General features: G+C 45.3%; 1 protein-coding gene across 2 annotated transcripts in view; it reads right to left on the bottom strand.

Annotated features, from left to right (window-relative positions):
* Positions 1 to 24868, bottom strand: part of VCL (vinculin) — a 349916-nt gene that overhangs the window by 153668 nt on the left and 171380 nt on the right. For both annotated transcript variants that reach the window (XM_078642750.1, XM_078642749.1), the window contains exons 7-11: positions 13642 to 13732; positions 11799 to 11946; positions 11350 to 11503; positions 4836 to 5011; positions 3874 to 4064 (exon numbers count right to left, since the gene is read on the bottom strand). In XM_078642750.1, the coding sequence (XP_078498876.1) occupies positions 3874 to 4064; positions 4836 to 5011; positions 11350 to 11503; positions 11799 to 11946; positions 13642 to 13732 (760 nt within the window). The remainder of the gene's footprint in view (positions 1 to 3873; positions 4065 to 4835; positions 5012 to 11349; positions 11504 to 11798; positions 11947 to 13641; positions 13733 to 24868) is intronic.

Genomic DNA, 24868 nt, shown 5'->3' on the forward strand with positions numbered 1-24868 from the left:
AGCAGTTGCATACTGTTGATTTTTGCAGTGTTTGGGTATGCTTTTGCTGCTAGAGTATCTATTGTTGCTCCCAGGTACTGCTGTATATGGGATGGCTGAAGGTGATATTTTGGGTAGTTCAACGTGAAGCCTAGACTGTGCAGGAGGTGAATGGTTTGGGACATGTGGCTGGCACATTGCTGGGCTGACTTTGCTTGTATTAGCCAGTCGTCCAGGTACGGATGGACGTGAATATGTTGTCTTCTTAAATGTGCAGCAACTGTCGCTAGGCATTTTGTGAACACCCTCGGGGCTGTTGTCACACCAAATGGAAGGACTTTGAATTGGTAATGTTGATTTAGTATTGTGAACCCGAGATATTTCCTGTGAGCAGGATGTATCGGTATATGGAAGTATGCGTCTTTGACGTCCAAAGTAGCGAGGAAGTCTCCTTGTTGCAGCAGTGGTAGGACTTGTTGTAGGGTGAGCATATGAAAATGCTCTGATAAAATGTATTGATTTAGGGGCCTGAGGTCCAATATTGGTCTGAGAGACCCGTCCTTTTTGGGAATGAGGAAGTATAGTGAGTATACCCCTGTACCTTGATGTTCTAATGGTACAAGTTCTATGGCCCCTTTTTGCAGCATGCTGAGGACTTCTTGCTGCAATAAGTTTAGGTGCTCTACAGACATAGGACGGTGTCTTGGTGGTATGTTGGGTGGTGTGGAGGTAAGCTCTAGGCAATAGCCATCCTGGATAATTTGCCTTACCCACTTGTCTGTAGTGATGTTTTGCCAGACTGGTAGGAACTGCTGTAATCGTCCCCCGACTGGTGTTGTATGGTCTGGGCGTAATGCTAAGAAGTCACTGTTTTGTGTTGGTAGAGGATCTGGTGGTATTATTCCCTCGTCCTCTGCCTTTGTTGTTATTGCCGCGGTATCCACCTCTATTGTTTTTATTGTAGGTGGTTTGCGTATTCCCTTTGTAGTTTGTGGTCTGCTGTGATGAGTTACCCCGTGCAGCACCTCTGTAATTGGAGCGACGAAAGGAGCCTCTATGTTGTTGGGACTGTAAGGCTCCCATAGAGTTAGCCGTCTCAGTGTCTTTTTTCATTTTGTCCAGGATTGTATCTACCACTGGACCAAATAAATAGTCAGGATTTATTGGCTGGTTTAATAAAGTAGACTGGACTTCATTTTTGAAACCTGAAATGGGAAGCCACGCATGTCTCCTGAGCATAACACTGGTGTTAACAGATCTGGCCGCTGTATCTGCCACGTCTAGGGCACATTTAATGGAGGCGTTAGTTATTAACTTTCCCTCCTGTACTAGGTCTTCAGCCTGTTCCTTGTAAGGTTCAGGTAAATACTGGAGAAGTGTCTCTAAGGTGTCATAGTGTGCCCTGTCGTACCTAGCTAACAGGGCTTGCGTATTAGATATTCGCCATATGTTAGCTGCTTGAGCAGCTACCCTTTTCCCTGATGCCTCAAAGATCTTTGATTCTTTGTCGGGAGGTGGAGCATCTCCAGTTGTTTGAGAGTTTGCACGTTTTCATGCATTGGATACCAAAGGCAGTTGTCCCTTAATATATGTGGGGTCTACTGGTGCTGGCCTGTATTTCCTCTCTATTCTGGGGTTAACGACCCGTGCCCTAGTTGTTTCCTTAAATATGTCACCTGCATGTTTAAGTACCCCTTTTAACATAGGTAGTGTATTGACAGATCTTTCTGATGTGGCAAAAGGTGTCAAAGAGGAAATCTTCCTCAATGGGGTCTGCATGCATTTCTACATTGTGATGGAGGGCTGCCCTATCTATTAGTGCATTAAAAGCAGCTGTATCCTCTGTAGGAGAAGGCCTAGCAAGGTATGCAGGTGTGTCTGGAATGGGTTGAGAGTCACCAGGATGTACTGGGTCAACCCATGGTTGAGCTTGACTGTCTTGGTCATGGTCTACTGGGTAATTGTATTCCTCATTATATTCATCATCCACCTCTTCATCTGAGTGTGTGGGTGTATATGTACGTGTCAGGCCTAGTTGGTTTGATAGTCTCAAATAGAATAGGTGAAGTAGCACAGTCCCTTTTCTTTTTGAGTGGGATGATACAAGTCTCTTTCTCAGTTTCTGGTCTTATTTTTCTTTTGTAGAGAGTGACTTTGCCAGAATTAGGGTCAATGTAAAGTTTTGACTGTTCTTCTGATGAGGGGTCTGGATATAAGATCTCCTGCTCAGTAGTTCTTGGCGTTTTTCCCCAATGTCTTTTGTTTTGTTTGTTTCGGTTCGATACCGCTTTTCGGGTCGACCGCCTTAGTTTTAGAGGAAGTTGGTCGGCCGAACTTGATCTGTCCGAGATCCCTCGGAGTTACAACAGTCTTTTTAGGTTGTGCCTGTTTCTTCGGAGCCGATGTTTTTATCGTTTCGACGTTTTTCGTCGGGTCGATAGCACCTCTCTGACCTTGTAGCGTCTTCGTAACCTGTGGTTTTGGACCGATGTTTTTTTGTCTCGGCTCGATGGCCTTCTTCGGGTCGATTTTGTTCGGCTCGATCGTTTTTGGTTGCACAGCCATTGGTTTGTCGACTCTCTGTTTGGGTTCGACAACCTTCTTCGAATCGAGCCCCTTTTTTGTGTTGTCGGCTGTCGGCGCCGATCTTAAAGGTTCGACGGCTTTTTGTTTTGGAGTGGATATAGGTGCGCTGGCCTTCAGCTCGACGACCCTTGTGTTCGACTCCGATGGATCGACATAGTTTGGTCCAAAGACCGTATTGTCGATGATCTTCTTTGGGTTCGACTCCGATGGATCGACGTAGTTTGGTCCGAAGACCGTGTAGTCTATCAGTTTCGGTTTTGTTTTTGGTTCCATAACTTTCGGTTCCGATATCAACAATTTAGGATTACGTTGATCCGATGGCTCTTTTCTAATATTCTTAGCCGAGCTGTATCGCGGGGCTATAGAATGGGTTTCGAGATCTTGGCTAAGGCCTTCTGGCGATGCCTCGACCTGAGCCTGTGGAACCATAGAAGTGTATGTTTGGGGCGTCGTACTCACGGTTGGCCCCGTTTCATCACTGGAGTCGTCTTCGACGGCTCCGATCCCTTGTTCGTCGTCTCCTACCTCGACGATGTCTTCTTCTTCGTCGATATAGTAGTTGGAGTCATGCTCCGAATCTTGATCCGACTGTTGATCTGATTCTTCAGCTTCGGCGAGATCGTCTTCATCGTCAAAGATATTTTCCGGCTCCGGCGCTGTTTTCTGCATGATTAACCTCGCGGCCCGTCGAGTCCGAAGTGTCTTTTTGGATCGGAATTGGGCACAGGCTAGGCAGTCGGATTCATTATGTTCCGGAGATAAACACATGTTACATACAGGGTGTTTATCTATATGTGGGTATTTCGAATTACAAAGAGGGCATCTTTTGAATGGACTTCGTTCCATCGACGACTGGTCCCTTTGACGTCGAGAAGGCCCGCGGCCCGATTCGACGTCCCGAGTTGAATAAACTGTAAATAAAGCTGTCGGCACCGATCGTAAACAATACCGACGAGACCGAAGGCCTTTTGGCCTCTTAGAAAAGTTTGTTTAGATTCCGAACTTCGAGTAAAGGAAAATACATCCGAACCCAATGGCAGAAAAAAACAATCTGAGGATGGAGAGGATGCCCATGCGCACTGTAGTCCAGGGGAGGAGCCACCTATCTCGTGATACTTCGAAGACTCTTCCAGGACAACAATGTGCAATCATCCGGACCCAACACTAGGTGGCGATCTATGCACAGATATGAATTCAGCAGCCCACATGCCTCGAACCAAGCCTTCTCTACGGTACACCCATCCTTTCCACAATCCTGGCATAATTTCTGCAATGTTAGTGGCCAGTCCCCCATCCTTGGTTTCTCACCCACTCCACGGTCTTCAATGCTGGGGTTGTCGATCCATCGCTGAGCCTGCTCAATTTTGCCCTCAAGGTTGACAGCCGCTTTGGCAGGACGGCTGTTAGCTACAGCCCTGTTGGTCTTAGACTGTAGATTTTGCAGGGAAGTGGCAATTTGCTTGGCTAAAGCTCGAGCTTCTGGAGAGTCTCCTTTTCCCCTGAAAAATTTAAAATAGAAACACAAAAATGCTTTAATAACATGAGACTCAGGCGTGCATTGTAGCAAAGCACACAAATGTCATGGTGCAAAGTTAAAATGTGTGGAAAAACACTGCATTCATTATTTTTTTCCTTTTAAGGACATGATCCATCCATTGTGGCTCGACTGAAGTCAGAATGACAGATGGCACTGCAGGCATAGCAAGGCAGTATGGTTGCAATGCACAGAGACAGAAGATTGAATCAAATCAGAGTGTGATCACATAAGCGTTTAGGCAACTATGAATCAGTTGGACAGGCAGAACAGAAAGTTTCTTTTTAGTGTAGTTAATTAACACCACACTTGTGGGAGGGTCTAGAGGCCGAACCCTTCTTTGAGATAAGAGACCTTAATTAGTAAATGTTGACATCTTCTCAGAAAGACTGTCTCACCTTCTGGAGGGAGAGAATAGTTTCATGGCAGCTACTAAGAAAAATGCAAGGCAGTTCCTCTTTTGGAAAACAGCAATGCCATATTAAATTAAAAACATTCAGCCCTGTGTCTACAATTATTTTATTTAATGTATTTCATGGTAACGTAGAGAAAGTCTTCTTTAACAAACAATGCCTATAGCTTTTTAAATTCTGAGGTATATATCACACCTACACTTTTCTAACCACCCCTTCCTCCCCCCGAAAAAATGGTCCTCTGGGCTCCATGAAGTTTGCAATCCCAAACATATGTAGGGGCAGGTGGCAGAGGGGTGTTGTGCAGACACCATTATACATACTGTCGCCTTAGATCAGACAGCTTGGCTGTCTGCATGGCTATTTCCCCAATTGATCGCAGGATATCTTCTCTCTCTTTGGGGTCCTCGCACAGGTCCGCAATCCTCTTTGCTTCAGCCAGAATACCTCGGATGTTCTCCTCCCCTTCAGGGCCCCCATTCGGGTCAGCTAGCCAGTTCTATAAAAGAAGAATTCGGAAAATATTTCCATGCACTGTCTTTTTGCGTTTGAGATCTTAAATATGTGTATGTTCACTCACACAATAGCACAAAGACCCCACCTAGTAACAGCCTACTGTCTTATTTTAGGATTTGAATTATATTTCTAACGATCCACTAAAATATTAATAAAAGGGTGATATCTGCACACATCCACCTCAACTTAAAGACACCATAACAAGTAATCATGGAACCATTCATTTTAGTATGGTGTGGATGATATTTTACCAATCCAAAGCTGTAATACTGTGCCTGGAGTGGTAAAGGGCTTTGGACATTTTACAGCTCGGCATGGATAGCACTGTGCTAATCCTATGCTTAAAGACCTTGTTGTAGAAATGGCAAAAAACGTTGTCACTTTCTATCTCAGCATGGATGGAACTGTGCTAATCCTATGCTTAAAGACGTTGCTGTAGAAATGGAAAAAGACTTTGTCCCTTTCTATTTCGGCGTGGATGGCACTGTGATAATCCTATGCTTCAAGAATAGGATAGAAAAGCAGACCTTTGAGGTGAGCAAATTTAGAGTGTTGCTGGTGTTGAGAGAGCTCTATACTGGAGCTGCTTTCCACCAAAATTTGAGAACTACCCAGAGTTCTCAGCTTCTTTTTTTTCATTATTTATGCGTCACTCTATGCCTGAAGGGGTATTGTTTTGACTTATACAGGGTGTTAGCTGGTGTCTGGACAAAGCTATACCTTTCTAAAGCACTCTAATGAGAGCAAAACATGAGTAAGGGGTTGCTTTTATTAATTTCAGGTTGGCTTAGATGGTATTTTACCAATGGTGCACTATCATTTGACAAAAGATAATCAAGCAAACTATCAAACACAGAAGGCCAGCTTTATGACAGTAGATCTTTTTTGGGTGGATGGCATATAGCCCAGACTGCTGATAAAATTTGATTTCAAATTTGCGTAACGTGTCAGATTTACAGAGCCTTTCAACCAACTGCAATGGGATGGGGGTTTTAGAAGCAAAGTTCAGGTAAGTGTCAATCACTTTTCTAGAGGAGGGCAAGCTGGGACACTAAAGAGATTGCCCCCAGAATGTGCAGGCTGCAAGGCACGAGTGGGCTCTTTCGTCAGTGTTATTTAGCACTGAAGACTATCTTGAAAGGATCCTGCGCCAATACTAGATTAATTTAGGCAGGTGGCAGATATTAGTGGACAGGCACATTTGTAGACACCTGGACGTGCTATGTCTGAATCCGAGAAGCACACTGGCTGTGGGATGTCCATCGCAGCGCAGGGGCACTTGAAAGGAATGTTCAGAATGAGGTGAGAATGCTAAAATAGTCATTCATAGGCACCCTTCCATGGAGCTCTTTCTCCCACAAAAAGAAAATATATGGGAAAGCTACAAAATGTACAACATATCTTCTGTGTTAGCTCAGCCAATGCGAAGGTCAGACATGAATGGATGTTGCTGATGCTCTACCTTTTCTTCTGATCCTAATTTTTTCTGGTAAGGATGGAAGTATTTTTAGACTTTTCTTGTAAGAATCTTCAAGGAAGTTGACAGCAAGGAATGACACCTTTCTTGGCATTGTGAATTTTAAGGCTCTACTTGCCTGGATTTTACTGCCCTCACTGCAAAATGATAGCTCATAAGATGGACATGTTTGTGAAATGATGGTCAAAAAGGCTCTAGTATGTGTACACACGTACCAGCGGAACCAATACGAGTCTGGGCCTGGGCCTTTTTACACTTGTTTACAACTTATGATGGGATCTTTTCAAAGGATAGACTCTGAGCCTTATCTGCTCTCTGACAATGGGCACAATGACTACGTGCAACCAGTCTCAAAATCCTGTTACCAACAATCTAAGTGCAGTAGCAGTAGACAAGAGACACTCAATGCAGAAGGAACACTTTCATGCATGAGCATCGCAGACTTTGCTGACCTTGGTACAATAAATGGCCAGCACTTACCTATTTTAAATCTCCAACATCTCAAGATGAAAGTGAGAGTTTCCCTTTGGACCTATTCCCATTTGTCTTTTGTGATGCATTGTTCCTCAGGCAACGCATGCAAAGGGAGTGCAGATTTAGCAGGTGTTTTGCATATGCAAAACTCCCAAAGCAACAGATCCAGACCTAGGTAGGTCAGCCACAAATGGTTTTTATCCACTTACTCTATGTCTCCCAAGTAGGCTGAGAGTCAACTCCCAAGCAGGTAGAGCAGCTGCCTTTGCGACGAAGGCCGAGGCAAATGTACTGCAAAAATAACTGCACGTTCTGTGAAAAAAGAAACACACCTGTGCACCAGAAAAATACCCCTGGAAAATCTCTGAAGAGGTGCAGTCCAGCACTAGTTCTAATCCTGGTGGTCAGCAGAAAAAAAGTGTTGAGGGCAGCAATTACTGGGCAGACGGGCAAATGATGCACAGTGTATGAATAGGCCTCAAGTTCTTTTCAAACTGCTTTGGCACCATCTCGGATCATAACATGTTGCTCAAGTTTCCAATATATTAAAACAGAAACACAGATTTAGACAATGAATAGAAGCTGTAGATAATCAGAACGCAGAATCATCTGTTCATCATCCCTTTTAAGCATATAATTTCTGATTGTAAAGTGCCTCAACATTCAATATGTTAAGTCATAGTTAATCTGGAAAGGATTCCCATCTCATTCATGGGTTTGTTCATTTCAGTTCCTGGCGTCAATGCCAGAACCCCAGCAAGGGGGCGCCAGTACAATAATCATTGACTTCATTGATCTGTTCGAGTATTGATTACTTTGGAATTACAGGCCTAAGCTTGAAATGCTTAGCACTCTGCATTCTAAAACGCCAAGATTTCATCAATTTAGGGTGCAGAACACTTGGTCATAAGGAACTTACTTCATGTTTCTCCGAAAGGAAACAGAAACTCATCGGCATCTTTGTTGAGAAGAGAAACAAATATAAGCTGATTAAATTAGGAGATGTTCCCTGGAGTGGAGTCCCTTGCAATGGAAGATGTAACATGTATATGCTGATGAAAGAACCACTAAAACAGGCAACAGTCATTCTTGGGCTGAATCATTGATGTAACAGACACAGCCTTAATTTATTTTACAGTAGCAGCTTATGAATATCCCAATTTAGTAGATGATACTGGTGTGGTGTACAATATTGATCAATCCTCCCAAAAATGTGTAATGAGTGAATGAATCATAATTTATCATGTCTGGAACCCACTCCTCTGCACTCAGAACCCCTTCCTCATCACATTAAGGAAGCAGGGTCAGATAAAATATTCCTTACATTTAAATATACATATATTCTAACTTACTCTGACAGTCCGGCACGCAGCCTAGAACCAAGCTTATGGGTCTAAAGACCACGCAGAGGAGGGACCAGGGGACGACGGTGACACTGTTAGCCATGCCCTAGGAGAAGAAACCCAAATGTAGAAGGCAGTCCCTCAGCTCTTCTCTCCACCAACATGCCCTTCAATTGTGGGCTGGCAGCGGGGGTGGGAGAGTGTTAGGGGGTTGTGTAGGGGAACATTGAGGGCCTATCTGAAAACACAGAACACAATTGGCAGAGTGAATGCAGGGAAGTGCTTGACTGGATTCTCCGGGTTACGTTACAGGTCCACTCATCCTCATATCTCAATTTTGCTTCCAACCTCACCTCACCTTGCTTCTGAGTGCTCTTCTTGAGGGTGATGTCTCGAAAGGAGTCTTTTGGAAGTGTGCTGGCAAGCACCTTCATAATTTCTATGGCACCTACAATTTTTCTCATCCTTACTTCCAACCTCTTTCTTTTGTTTATCTGGCTCTCTAGCACTTCATAAAATGCTCCCAGCCATTCCCTTTGCTTTATATTTTCTCTCACTTTACACATTTCCTAAACACACTGTATTCTCTCCTTTTCTTTTAGGTTTCTGAAGTGTTGCTATGTGGTTAACAAACAATAAGCTGGAGCTGTAAAAAGCCACCACAATAAATAACTAATCTGGGCAAACCACTCATCACCAATCCTACACCTGGTCGATTTCACTGGTTACCTGGCCCTCCTTTTGCACTCCTCCCATGTTTACTCTTAACTCTTCCATCACTCTGAACTTTGAAACATTCCCCTTTGTCACCTGCTCATCATCAATTCCCTAATTCCTGGCCCTATCTTACTCCCAACTCCATGTTCTAAATGCCACAGATTCCCTTCATATCTCCTCTTACCTGCTTTGGAGTTCCAAAGCACTCAAAAGAGGCTGAACAATGAGATGATATAGCTGTACGAAACGCAAAACAAATGAATGTGGGGTAAACTGGCAGTAGGGGCGACAGTGAATAAGCAAGTGAAATGAGGAGCTTTAACTGGTGGAATCGGACAGGCTCTTTGTTTGAATGAAGCCACATATGTAAGAGCTAGGGGTGCTGATATGGAGTGAGGTTCTGCAGACCTAGAAGTCAAGAATCACAGGAAAAGATGCACTAGCTTACGAGTGTTTTTCAAAGAAAGTCTCTACCTCAGCCAAAACCGTTACCCACTAAGCACAGAATGTTCCCTCGGATATGCCACTATTTCTTCTAAAACCCAGTCACTGGTCAATTGTTCTTACCACTGTGCGCTATCAGGCCAAACTACACAATCACTGAAATTCACAAATAAGCAGCTCCCAGTAAGTAAAGGTACGCTCAAGATATTAAATTGTGGAACACGGTGTCCTCTGGTAGCACATGTTCTTCACAAAGAAAGAAAGCCTCTGGCTTAGTTCACCCACCACCTATGAATGTATCCATTCATTTCTCTTTAGCTCGCGGCCCCAGCTGTATAGTCTGCATAAAGCAAATTTTACATTTTTAGGAAATCGGTCTTCGGTCACTCCATTAAGCCTTAGGGAGGAATGGTGCTGAAAGTCATTAAGGTGTGATTAGGATTTCATGTTTATGGTTTCCAACCTTCTATTAACCCTAGCTACTCTGGCTCAGGCAGTTCTGGAACAGTGGATGGTAAAAAGCACACTTAGCAGAACATCATCTATCAAGTTCCTGGGCTTGCAAAATGCACAGGGCGAGAGGTACATGCTACACGTTTTTCGGATTTAGTCCAGTCTAGGAAGGGGTTGGCTATAAAGAGACAAAGCTTGGAAAATTAGTGAATCGCAGAAGCTTGGCTCACAGAATCCTACTAAGTATATTTTGGTTTGGCAACTGGCTTTCAGTTGTGTGCCCTCGTGATACTACTCGCACTATGAGGATCAAAGCCCTCTTGTTTTACTGAAGGGGCATTTCCTACTCTGCAGGAAGCCCCTGCAAGCTTTGCACAAAAATCAATTGACAACAAACTGTCAATGAAAGAAACTAAATTCAGTTTCAGAGCAAGATTGTTGGAGAAGATTTTTTTGCAATGGTTATGCCTTCCGTCCCCTTGTTAATGCAAGTCTCAAACACTGATTGTAGATCCTGTGTCTTTTCAAAACTTTTTTAAGTACTGGAAACGCTCAACGGTTTGTTTACTGGCAATGCTTCATAATGCAAAAAATACAATGTTGAGGTTATTTTCAGTCTCACCTCGGTTTACTAACATTTTATCTAAAGTCTCGCTTTAGCAAATCTAAAACAAATCTTGGTGCAATGGCATTAAAGGTAGAAATACATAGCATTCTGCAGAAACCTATTGTCTCCTCAAATGTAGGTTAAGACATCATTTATCCCAGTAAGTCTATTCTACCCTCTTGTACTAACTCTGGTTCATTGCCTCTCTCTCTCTGCACCTATTCTAGGTCAATCTATCAGCACCAGAGACTGCTTGGATTATGCTAGCGTGCACTATAAGAAATGTAACATAGGCCACATCACCCCAGTGCTCAAATCCCAACATTGGCTAACAAGGAAACAACACATCAACTTTAAGATGCACTGCCTTGCTCATAAAGCAGTCTGCAGCTGCACTCAAACTCCTTGAGGACAGCATCCAGAGCTACAAGCTGAACAGATACGTCAATTTCTATCAATCTGCCAGCATTCCCCTTGTTTTAAGCTCAAACCTTCTAGAGGTAGATTTTAAGCTACCAAGCATCATCCCTATTAAACTCATACACCCTCAACTGGAACCACACAGTGTGCATAAAGGTGCTGAAGATTATCCTGTTATGCTCTCTCCAAGGAGAATAGCACAGCCCCTTGGATTGATCTCCTGTTAGTCTTGGCCACATCACCTTAGCTGGCAACTAACTGGTATGAGCGTACATTAAATGAATACAAATAAATGAGGAGACTGTTGTTCACAAAACGAATAACACTCACAGGGTACATGAATGTTTTTTTAGCTCTCTTCAGAGATTCACACAAAGCATCCATACCTGTGCAGCATCGATTTTCTTGGCGATTGCCTGTTTGGAGTTGGTCATGGCCTCCAGCTTTCCAGCTGCGTTCTGCACCTTCGCGGTCAGCATTTCCAACCCTTGTGCAATCTGTTGAGCTTTCTGCATGGCCGCTGGAGAGGCCCCTTGTCCCCTGGGCAGAACAGACAGAGGAGGAGAAGGAATGAATTGACAGCAGAGAGGCAAGGAAGGGAGAAAGCAAAAAATGAAACGTGAGTCCCATGAACCAGCCAGTTGTACGTAACCCCTTGACCTATATCTACAACACTCTCCTCCGTATTATCGCTTCATTTGCCTAGATCAGTTCACAGCAATGTGCTCTTCAGCTTTGCTCCTTTCATATCAAGTTAACAACGCTTAGCCCAATATTACTATCCTTTCACGTCGCTCGGATCACAACGCTTGACTTTCCATTACAGTCTGCTTACCTAGCTCGGAGGTCTGACACTTGGTCAGTCATCTGCCCCAGAGTTTTGCAAGTTCCAAGGATGTCCCTGCGCTCGCGTCCTGCACACAGCTCTCCCACTTTACCAGCTTCGTCCAGGATTTGTCTGATGGCCTGCTCCCCGGCATCTCCTAAAATACAAAAGCCATCGCACATCCAACTCTGGATTTGGAATGCAACACAACAACAAATTCTCTGCAGCGCTATATCTCTCAGTGCCAGCAGCGCTATATCTCTCAGTACCAGCAGCACAAGTTTGTGTTATTGAAAGTTAGCAATTGTATAGCACACAATCTTCCATCTGTGCAACATTGCAATGCATTACAGTAGCCCATGGTGTGATGTTTAAATACTTCCATCACAGACTGGAGGCTGATTCGGTTTTGTGGAGGTCTGCGGTCAGCTGGGTGAAAATGCTGGTTTCAGCGAGTGGCACGTTATGCTGGGGGATGCTGGAAAGTGCTCACAGATGCTTCAGGGGTATGCTAGGGGAGCCCAGAGAACATGTAATCCCTTGAGGTTCTGCAACTGTCATCCAGTCTGTTCTAGCCCCAATGGTTTATATGAGATGGGTCTTTTCAGCATTCATACATGTGCCCACATTCCAAGTGCAAGGCTCCTCGGGAGTTCCTCTGAGATTTCATTCGCTACAGAGGGAGGAAAACAGGACTTTTCATATTCTGATGCCTTCCTGCTATATAAGGGGAATTATAGAAGTTGACAGGTAGGTGAATAGTTGAGACTTTTTTTTGTTTTACTTATTTCTGGCCTGATCAGAAATAAAGGGATATCGTAACTGTTACTTAAGCTGTGCAAATACCAAGGATTTATCAACATGACGTCAAGCAGGTATGTAAAAGGATTATTCCACACGAACAACAGACAGATATAGACCGAGAATAGCTAAAGGCACTAACACAGCCACTTGGACATATCTGCGGACACTAATAAACTAATACAGAGACAGGCATGGTTACCTACAAAACAGACTGTAACACATGAGCAAATGCATGCTCAAAGAAATAAAAGAGGGGAACTGATACACAAAAGGATTATAGGCAAAAAGGCAGACAAACATGTACATTCAAAGTGGCACACACTGTACAGAGACCACGAAACTGCAAAATACAATCATACAGGCATTGGCATCTGAACCTTTGTGTGCGTGCGCGCACATACATACACATACATACATACATACACACACACACACATATACATACATATGCACGCTTATACACAAAAGAACACACACACACACACACACTGCCATGCAGACAGGCAGAAGGATTTGCTACTTTGAAATGAATGTTTAACCACTTAGAATGCTCTCCACGGCAGATTTACATCCTACATCTCCCTTTCAGAAGCAAGGTGCTCTCCATGTAATTCTGATGCCCTGTACCGTGTCACAAAGTATTGGATGCTCACCTTGGCAGCACAGAGAGCTGCCCTGCTTCTTGCGATGTATCTGCTGACAGCACAAAAAGGGATGCGTTGAAACTTTAATTAATCCCAAATGGTACGCAAGAAACCCTGGACCAGTTTGGGCCTGGTTATTCTTTTGCAGGCTACTATCTAGAGTTTTCCTCGACTGTAAATCTACTCTACACAAAAGCAGCTCTGGTGGTAATGGTGTGCATTTCACTGCAGCTTAGTGTCCAGCACCTCCTTTAGGCAACCTACATTTCCCGAGGAAGGGATTCATGGCAGCACGGCCTTTCATTGTCTCTGCTTAAGGTACATGGGGTGCAATACACTGCACTCACTGCCCACATTTTCACCTCAACCTTTCAAGCAGTACCACAGGGCACCACAGCTCTTACCTGGTTGGGCGTTGGGATCTCTGAGCCACTCCTTAGCCTGATTGATCTTGGAGTCGATGAGCGCCAGGGCCCGCTTCATTGCTTCGGTGTCCTGTAGTAAAGTCGAGAGGAGGCATCATTAGCAGCCTTACTTATCATCAAAGGAAAGGGAACTAAGGGAGCTTGTAGGTCCAACATACGAGCCCCTTAAAAGTATTAATTGTAACAAATAAGTATTCAGTTCCTTTAGACAAAGTCACAAAATAAGAATATAGGTTTGATAGGTCTAGAGTCCAAAGGGGCGTATGGGAGTCCGCTGCTTTTGGAATTGGGGCCTCCACACACCCAGTTACGGCTTGGAATAAAAGACATCCAACAAAGAGCCCCTATATGGGTGCCAGTCAGGCATTGCAGCGCTGGCCCGACGAGGAGCAAGCCTGATGATGAAGCAGAACACCCAATTGGATGTGTGCGAGGGCCCCAGAAACAAAAAGGAGCAGACTCCCATCCACTCCTTTGGACTCCAGACCGACTAAACATATACTCTCTTTTTGTGACTTTGTTTAAAAGAACTGCATACTTCTTTGTTACAATCATTAGTGCCTGCCAATCCTAGGGAACGTGCTGTGACAACACCACACAGCCAGCGTGCAGAAGAGCAACAAAACACAATACCCGCCCCACAAGAGGATCACACCACCATCCAGGGGGAGAACTGTAACCTCATCACTACGCAGTTTGGCTTAAGGGCAACACACAACACACTCAGGATGCCGCCTCCTGCCACAGGTGTAGGGCATTGACTTCATGGAGCAGAAAGCAACAAGTCACACAATGTTCGTGCATAACAACAACGCAAATCACTGCAGAACACCCCCTCCCAACCCCCAGGAATTACAGTCTCTACACTGTGTCACATGCAAAGACATTTTAAGGCATGGCCCCAGCCGTTCAAGAGGCCCCTGATAGATCCGGCTATATTCTTCACACAGTCCTGTCCTGATGACCTTGAATGATTTTCGAAACATAAGATTATTTTAAATACAATGTCCTTTCTTTTTAATAAGGTAATATGTGGGAGTCTATACAGGCATTCTACAGAGGAAAGTTGTGGGTTTTTTTCAACACCATGCAACATCCATATAAAAGTTCCTTTTAGATCAAAACAGGCCCTCACATATGAGAAATGGCAGTGGGTCTGCCGCTATATTACAAAATTGAAAATCACTATCCCTAAATATTAGATGGAAACACATTTAGATGTTGGACCAGTGTGCCTGAGCACCACTGTCAGTGACCTGGACAAAGTGGGCACGAAAAAGCTGAAATTAGATCATAAATCCAAAACTATGTCAGGCCCAGTGGCCCGAAAATCCTCAAGATGTCCATGGTTACATATTCCTACCACCCAAAATTACTGGTGCTCATTTCCTTTCCTCGTGTGTGTGGGGCTTAGCCCACTTCAAACACAAATCCATAAATCCAGTCAGAGGTGCAACTAGGGTGAAATTTCGGGGTTGGGTGGGGGCCTTATAAAAATGTGGGGGGGGTCTAATTCTTCCAGCACTTGGTGAGTGAAGATGCAGGGGCTCTAAGAAGGTATGAAAGAACAACATAGCCTCATTAACAAGCAAATGGTATCTTAAAGACCTATGAAGAACTCGGGTGCGGCTGTGTGTGGCCAGGAAGCTGTCTCAGCCCGGCTGACACACGATGGTGGGGCTTAAGCCCTTTGAGCCCAATGGGCGTTGCGCGCCTGACTCCAGGGCACGCTACCTTCAGCTGGCACATTCGCCAAGCTGAGATCTCTCCAGTCACCCAGAAGGGAATCCGCTTTATCCCAAAGAATCCCCAAGAATATCCTGGAACCCCAACTATTTCGCGGGAAGCAACCCAATGATTAACTGCAATGGTATATAGGCAGGAAAAGGTGCGTGAAAAGGCTGTGTCCGGCCATGCACAGAACTAGAGTTTCAGCAAACAATCTCCGCGTGCCCAAGAAGAAAACAAGTTACTTACCTGTAACTTCAGTTATCCAGTATTGGTGTCTTTCATAGACTCACATGTCTGAATCATTCCCCGCCGCCGAGGTGGGAGTCCCACGGTATATAAAAAAGCAGTGCCAAAAGTAAATTACAGTAGTAGGCCCTATGAGAAGGCCTGAGGCCTAGATTGTAGTAGCCTATCTACCTCATTATGCTAAAAAGACCAAAGTCTTTGTTCCAACCAAACAGCTTACAGCACCCTCTAGAACCCTCTGTGGAGAGCCAGTTCTTCTCAGATTTTCGTTAGCCCAAGTGGGAATGAGTATCCCAAAATTAGAGAACTGACTCTCCGGGGAGGAGGGTGGGTGCATGTGAAGCTATGAAAGACACCAATACTGGATAACTGAAGTTACAGGTAAGTAACTTGTTTTCTTATCCAGTATTGGGGTATCTTTCATAGATTCACATGCCTGAATCAGAATAGCAAGCAGTAAGCCAGGCAAAAGTCGGTTGCGGATGGTGGGAGACTTATTGTGGTGCACCCCCATAAACTTATGTTTAACAACCAACAATTGCAAAGTAAATGATCTACTAATAAAAACATGACTAAATTCAAAAGAGTAGTCATCTAGTATTCCACAGAAAAAGAATATTAGCATAGCGTAAACAAGCAATCTGCTAAACATGCCCTTCTTTTATATCAACAAAAATACTGAATAGTATACACACATTATAAAATGAACCAAACATTGTTACCTGAATATGTTCTTATGGAAACAGGTGACGTAAAACCGCTTGACCAACTGCCGCATCCTCTTGATTTGCTGATTGCAGGCAGTAATGTCTTGGAAACGTGTGGACATTCTTCCATGTCGCAGCACGGCAAATGTTCTCTAGCGTCACTCCTGCAAACAATGCTGTAGACGCTGCTACAGCCCTTGTAGAGTGAGACCTCACAGTCTTTTGTAGTGGTCGGTTAGCCTTAACATGGCAGAAATGGATCGCAGAGGCTATCCATATGGAAATTGTGGCTTTAGTGACCGCTTTCCCCAGTGTAGTTTGGCCATAAGCCACGAACAGCTGATCTGACTTTCTGAAGTTCTTTGTTCTTTGAAGATAAAACTTTAATCATCGTTTAATGTCCAAAGAATGTAGTGTTCTTTCCGCTGGGGTTGTAGGATTTGGGAAGAAAACCCGCAATTTCACTGGTTCATTCAGATGTAACTGAGAAGGCACTTTGGGTATGAAAGTTGGATTCGTTCGAAGAGTGACATACTCTTGAAAAAAATGTAAGAAAGGTTCTTTGATCGTGAAAGCCTGAATTTCTCCTATTCTCCTGGCAGAAGTTAGGGCTAAAAGCAGGGGCGACCTTCCATGTCAAGAATTTGAGGTCGGCTTTGTGGATCGGTTGGAACGGGTGCTTCATCAGCTGTGAGAGGACCGTGTTGAGTTCCCATTCCGGTGGTGAATGTTTAACTGGAGGATAAGTCCGGAAAAGTCCCCATATGAATTGTTTTATCAGGGACGAAGAGCATAGTGATGGAGTGTCAGCCACCTTCCTGAACCTGGATAAAGCCGCTAAATGGACCTTTATGGACGAGAATGAAAGACCGGAGCGAGCCAAATGTAAAAGATAAGGCAGAATTGTTTCCATTTGAGCTTCGATAGGGTGTAAAGCGTTTGAAGTACACCAGGAGCAGAAACGCTTCCATTTGAGACGGTAAGTCTTCAACGTGCTCTGGGCTCGTGCTTTCTTCAAGATGTCCCGGCAGTCTTGAGGAATTTGTAGGTGGTGAAATTCTAAGAAGTTAGGAGCCATGCGTGCAATTTCAGAGATTGAGGGTCTGGGTGAAGTATCTGACCCCCGTTGCGTGACAGTAGTGTTGGAGCCGGTAGAAGTTTGATCTGAGGCTCCTGTGACAGCAACATGAGCTCCTGAAACCAATATTGACGAGGCCATCTGGGAGCAATTAGAAGGAGACGGCAGCTCTCCAATTTCATCTTGCGCAACACTCGCGGAATCAGAGGGATCGGAGGAAAGGCGTAAGCATAGATCCCTGCCCATCGCATGGACAGGGCGTTCCCTCTTGACCCATGTTGTGGGTATCTGCTGGCGTAATACCGGCATTTCTTGTTCTAGTGGGTCGCAAATAAGTCCCACGTTGGTTTGCCCCAAGTCTGAAACACCTTGATCAATTGCGTGTTGTCCAGCTCCCACTCGTGGCAATCCGACAAGGATCTGCTTAGTTTGTCTGCCAGGGTATTGTGCAGACCTTTGACATGTTCCGCCTTGAGAGTTATGTCGTGAAGCGTTAGCCATTCCCATAACTCTTGAGCCTCTATTGATAGTGTAACTGACCTTGTCCCTCCCTGCTTGTTTACATAAAACATGCTGGTGGTATTGTCCGTTCGGACCAGGACTGAAGACCCCACGATTCTGTAGAGATAGGAAGATGGCTCTCAACTCTAAACTGTTGATGTGGCATTTCTTGTGTTTCTGAGACCATTTTCCTTGCACCTGCAAGTCTTGGAGATGGCCTCCCCAGCCCTCCATGGACGCATCCGTCGTCAGGACGAAGTCTGGAGGAGTTTGCAAGAATGTGAGTCCTTGTCTTAGATTGTGAAGTTGTGTCCACCATTGAAGAGCATCCACTATGCATGGGGTGACTTTGATAATGTCCTCGAAGGAGCCTGTCGCTTGCTGCCATTGAAGATGTAAAGGCCACATTTTGAGACGTGCCAGCGGAATGAGATTTATGGCTGAAGAACGCATTCCCAGAAGTGAAGCAAAGAGGCAAACAGAAAGTGACTTTCTTTTGGATAGCTTTATGGCCAATGCCTGTAGACGGAGCTGCCTTTCTTGAGACAAGAATGCCTTGCTTTGTATCATGGCCAGACAAGCTCCTAGGAAAAGTAGGATTCTTTTCGGAACCAATTGAGACTTCTTTTCGTTGACAGTGAGACCTAGGGATGCAAAGAGATTGCGGCACACTGTTATGTCGTTCTCCACCCTGCATTTTGATGGACCTTTGACTAGCCAGTCGTCCAAGTACGAGAAAACCTGGATCCCTGATGAGCGTAGTTCTGCCTCTACTGGGGCCAGGCACTTTGTAAAAATCCTTGGAGCCGACTTGAGGCCAAATGGGAGTACTTTGAACTGATAATGGCGCCAGCCACAGTGAAACGGAGATACTTTCGATGTTTTGGATGGATTGGGATGTGGAAGTATGCGTCTTCCATGTCCAAGGAAGCCATAAAATCTCCCTCGTTGAGGCAATTTAAAATTTCCGAAAGAGTGATCATGCAGAAACCCTGCTTCTTGAGATATTTGTTGAGATTGCGCAGGTCCAGGATCGGTCGCCATTCCCCGGATTTCTTTTTTATGAGGAAAAAATGGGAATAGAAGCCTGTCCGCCTCTGATGTACTGGAACTTTTTCTACAGCGTTCTTGAGGCGCATTGAATGAACTTCCTTGAACAATAAGTGAAGACAAGGGGAGGGGGACCCCTGGGCGGAGTTATTGGTGGTTTGGTGACAAACTCCAGGGTGTGACCATGTTGTACTAAGTCCAGTACCCACTGATCGGATGTAATCCGCTGCCACTGTTCTTGAAAGGCAGATATCTTCGCGCCCACAGGGAGGGAAGGAAATAAGGTTGGCGCCCGGCTGATCTCACTGTTTTCTGTGAGTGTCTCGCCCTTGATTGTTTGTGCGCTTTCGTCCATCTTGGCGAGAGAAACTAGCTGTTCCGGACTGGCGATAAGAAGACTGATAACTTTGCCGGTACTTAGGCTGATATTGTCTGCCTTGTTGGTAGTAGTTTCCTCTAGAGGAGTATCCACGTCCTCTAGCACCTCTAAAAGATCCTCTCTTATACTGCAATGAACCTAGGGATCTTGCAGTGTCAGTATCCGTCTTGATTGCCTGGAGAGCCTCGTCGATGTGTTTCCCAAATAGAGACTCTCCATCATAAGCCATGTCCAGAATCTTAAGTTGGACTTCGGGCCTAAAGGTGGTAGCCTTTAGCCAGCCCTGTCGTCTGAGAACTGCAGCTCCTGCCAGCTGTCTAAAGTTCGGTTCGGTAAAGATGGTTTCTGCAGCTGCACGTTCCCCCTCCATTAAGATCTTGCGTGCCTCCTGCCTTTTATCCTCTGGGATTGGATTAATAAAACCAGCCATCCCGGACCACATTTGGCGATCATAGCGCCCTATAATTGCTAAAGAATTTGCAGCTCTGATCGAGGAAGCAGACATGGTGGAATTTTTTTTACCAATAAGGTCCAAACGACGCCCCTCCTTATCCGGTGGTTTAGTGATGGGGGTGGCTGGGTTTTTCGATCTTTGCTGCGCGGCCTGCGAGATGACCGAATCCGGCCGCGGGTGTCCAATGAGGCATGCAGGACTAGTGAGAGGAGCGCGATATTTTTTATCAATCCTTGGTAACACTGCTGGCACTGAGGCAGGGTTTTTCATCACCTTGACACCTTCTTGCCAGATATAATCTATAATAGGAATGGCTCTTGACACCTTCCTAATTTCTTCTTTAAAATCATGAGGAAACATTCTGTCTGCTCCACTGTCACCGGCAACTGAAATCTAGTTGCAGCTCGTTGCATGAGATTATGGAATCCACCTATGTCTTCAGGCGGTGAGTCTGAAGGTTGTGGGGTTGGTGGAGACGGCATGGGAATAACATAGTCCTGCCACGGATCTAACGGAGGATTATTAGGTAACTCTCCTTCCTCTACTTCTTCATCCGAAGAAGTGTCCGGGGTCTGGGTCTGTGTAGGCAAAGCAGGTTGTGGAGTTTCCGTGAACAGAGACCTGGGCGGTGGAACTTTAGGTTGAGGAACGGGGACAGCAGGTTGGGCTGGAGGCACAACCTGTTGAGGTGGAAAACGTTGTTTATAGTCTGCCAGCATAGCCTGTAAATCTTGGATGAGGCTTGGTGGTAAATGACTGGCTCCGAAACCTGAGACCTCCTCCGGTATTCTGTATGATGATGGACTACAATGTCCTCCTGATAATAATGCCCGGAATAAGTATCTTCTTCTTCATCGTCCTCCTGGCATTTAATATTTAATAGTGAGGGATGGTGAGCTATTCCAAAAGCTCCCTCATTGTCATCATCCTCAAAAATATCCTCTTCGTCATCAGCATAAGTCTCTAGGAGATGAGAGGGCATAAGTGGCGAAAAGTAAGATTCTTGCGGTCTATGGTATGATACAAATTGAAAGGTCTTTGAAGAAAGCGGGGTAGAAAAAGCCTGTTTCACAGCTAAAGGCTTAACTGAAGCAGTATATATTGGTCTTGATGACACCGGTGATAATGGTGTCACAGTCGTCGACGACAGGTTCATCGTCGACGGGGTCGACGACGAAGGATTCATCGTCGACGGACTCGTCGTCAACCGGCTCATAGTCGATGGACCTTTGCTTCTTCGTCGACGGTACCGTAGATGACTTCGTCGACGAGGGCTTCTTTGTCGACTAGTGCTTCTTCGTCGACGAGGCTGTTCGCGACGGGACGTTGACGAGAGTTCTTTTAGCCACAATGCAGATTCTAGTAGACAGGATAGGAGAGGTGATGGCTGTAGTAGAGATCATAGCCGTCGAAGAAGAAGAAGTTGAGATGGTAGTCACAGGTGAGGAGATCAAAGAGCTCTTACTCACGGTTAACTTTGAAGATTCCTTGAGAGCTGAGGCTCCAGAGATAGAAGATGGAGATCTCTGTGAAGCCTGAAGTGGAGTGGGAGGTTTTAACAAGTTTTCTCCCCTCGCTTGGATAATCCTCTTGAGATTTCGCTCTCTTACTGGAGATAGAGGCTCTGTCTTCATCAGTAGAAGAGGATTTTAGCCATAAAAGGACTCTGGCTCCATATCCCTTAGAGTCTTAGAAGGGAAGGTGTGGCAGATCTTAACATTTGTTGCCTCATGTTTGGGATAAAGGCAATAAATGCAGTCCTTATGCTGGTTATCAACATGGACCCTTTTCTTCTCGCATATTCTGCAAGGTCTAAACAAGGCCTTCTTGTCAGACATCCTGAAGATTAGAGAAAACTGAGTCAAGACTCAGGGAGACTCCCTTCCACTCGACGTGCGGTGAAAATCTGAGGAGAACAGGCTCTGCAGAGAGGGTTCTAGAGGGTGCTGTAAGCTGATTGGTTGGAGCAAAGACTTTGGTCTTTTTAGCATAATGAGATAGATAGGCTACTACAATCTAGGCCTCAGGCCTTCTCCTAGGGCCTACTACTGTAATTTACTTTTGGCACTGCTTTTTTATATACCGTCAGACTCCCGCCTCGGCGACGGGGAAAGATTCAGGTATGTGAATCTATGAAAGATACCCCAATACTGGATAAGCTGAAATTCCGACTTCACAGGGGCTCACAGCTACAAGAAAGCAGTAGACGTAACTGACACCATTCTGCCACCCTGCGGCCAGCTACGGTTTAGCAGGAGGTGAGGTGGTGAAGAGAGCCGACGTACACTGACTGGCACGGCAGTTACCTCAGACTAGTCAAAGTATATTTGATAAAATCACTGAGGCCAGAAAAAGCACAAAGGAGCAGCGCCTTGCTGTCGGTTTTACGCGGGCAGCAGGAAGTTATCGGCAAAACAGTGCGACGCCAGTCACAGAGCGGAATTAGTTGAAATATTTTGAGATTGGCCAGTAAATGTGCAGCACTGTCGCACAATATAGTATGCCATCATCCAATTCAGGAGCCAATCAAAGGAGGGTCAGGGAGAGCCCCCTACTGGTTAAAAATCGCCTTCTAACTAGGCTTTTTTACACCCGGAACCCAGGCTTTGAAAATCATTTCACTGCATGTTAATTCCCCATACAGAGGTGACAGAGAATAGTCGGTTGACTGTAAAACGTGCACGCAGTGAGATCAACTCGCACTGCAAAAACACGCATGTATATATGTAAGCATGTTAAAAAAAAGACCCCACACAGTGCTCCCCAGAATAATCGATATTTACAGCACAATGCGAATAATGCCGGATACTGCACCATTTGCCCTCCTGAAAGGCCCTCCACATAGACTCCACAAGCTTGTGCTGGCAACTAAAGATGAGGGAGGGGCAACTCAGTGGCAGTCCCCCACTAAGGCGGAGGAGTGTCGCCCGACTGTCTTCAAGCAGGAAAAGAAAGGAAACAAGCATTAAAAATGCAATAGGTCTCGCCTTTCATTAGGTTTAAGCCATTTGCTTTGCTATACAATACCATTAGCAAAGCAAATGGCTATAACTGAATCAAAGGCAAGACCTATTGCATTTCCAATGCTTGTTTAAAGGAGGCCTCGAAACGGGTCTCTATCGGGCTCTGTTTTGTGCCCTGGCACAGGCGGTAGTTTTTTTTCCGGACTGCAGTGACAGCAGGCACATCCATGTGCGTGTGCTCACACGGCTCACTTCTCACTAGTGGAGAAGTTACGGCATGACGTCATGCCAGGTGAGCATTGTAGGGAAAGGGAAATCCTTCAAAGAGAGACATTTTCTCTCTGGATTTACCTTCTCTTTTTGAAACTCAGGAGCAGCAACATTGTTGTTGTGTCACCAGGGCTTCAAGTGGAAGCTTTTTCAATATTGTATACAAGCCATACTTGCTGCTTATATATCTTAAGCAACTAACAACCATTGACAAAGCCAATAGTCCTAACTTGCTGTAGGTATGATGTTACATGTATCAAATAGCTGGATGCAATGGCATAAATAGCAAAGTACAAGTCAGGTGGTACACTCTGCTAAGCACAGATTTTTACCTGGTGTTTCTAAGCCATGCCCATAATTACTTTGGCCACGCTCCTTTGAGAGCCCCCATGTTTTTTTCATCCCACTTAAAGCCTTGCCCGGGCCTATTTTCTTTCAGTCTCAATTCGACCCTACATACAGCAACATGTTGCACTGAGGGAGCAGAGAGCATTCTCCTTGCCCACACCTTTAAATCCAGTTGTTACCTCTGCCGCCTAAACGGAAAGGGCTCCTGTGTCAGTGACATGTGTCTGCTGTCACATGCAGAAGTCTTCCATTTTTCGCGCTTCTGTTGGTAGAAGCACGCAGAACCGAAACCAGTATCTTGTATATTGCTAAGGTGACTTTCGTGTAAACAACTGCTCTAAAAAATCCTTTTCCTAACTCACTACTGTGAGATGGTTTCACTATGACCTAGCAAAAATGTTTATGAGAACCGCTACCTGGATGACACAGAGTGCATTCGAAGAATCAATCCAAATGTGTCAGGGACCTATGAAATATGCCTGTGCTCTCACCTGGGAGGATGCTGCCTAAAGTGGCTTTAGATGGATTCATAGCTTTCTCCTCGCAGTCTTCAAATGTCCTAGTGATTTCCAGCCCTAATGTTCTAGGAATATTGGCACTTTTTATAAACACGAGCCACTGTATTCGAGTGAACATTGACCGGAAGCCGCTACGGTGCAGATACAAACACCGCCACGAGCGGCATTCAGCGGACGTGCACGCTGGTGGCTTCGGCGTCTCTTGTTTAGGCGCCTTTGTTCCGTTCCGGTGGGTTCATTGCGTATATCTATGCAGCACCTACTCACCCTTTGAAGTGCCCGTGCATCTGCACACGCTAGAGCAAGCAAACACACTTACATTTTATCTGGTTTGAAAGCAGTTTTCTCAGGTGCTGATCGCGCAAAACGGACGTGTGGACGGACGCTAATGACAAAATACCTTTGCCGCCTGCGGAGTAAAAAAAAGTTGCCAGTGTGTCACGCTGCCAGTGAAGCATCCAGTCCCCGCGTGCACATCTTCTGTCCATGCGAGGGCCTTTTGGAATCCGTATCGATTCCAAATGGCCCTCGCATGGAGAGAGTAGCGCATGCACGCTGCCAATGCCAGGAGAGACCTAAAAATAAAATGATAATGTAATGTTATCATTTTATTTTGTCCTCCTGCTGCAGCAGCTTGTACGAGGGGGCGGGCGGGGCTGTAGAGCAGGGGAGGAGGGTACAACCCTCCTGAGTGCGCAATGACTGTTTGGTCGGCCCTCTCGGGCCACCCAAAACAGTCATGCACACTATCCCTGTTCTCCATGCAGGCTGCATTACAGCCTGCGTGGAGAACATGCCGACCCCTTCAGCCCCTGGCTGAGCGCCGTGTCACAGCGCTGAGACCAATGACAACACTGCATTGCAATGCTGCGATTGTTGGTCAGGGGTCCTCAGCAATTAGGGAGATCTGAGATAAGATAGCATATAGACCACAATAGGCTGCTATATGGTTCCAATGCCC

Source organism: Lissotriton helveticus, chromosome 5_1 (assembly GCF_964261635.1).
Source record: "Lissotriton helveticus chromosome 5_1, aLisHel1.1, whole genome shotgun sequence".
NCBI lineage: Eukaryota > Metazoa > Chordata > Amphibia > Caudata > Salamandridae > Lissotriton > Lissotriton helveticus.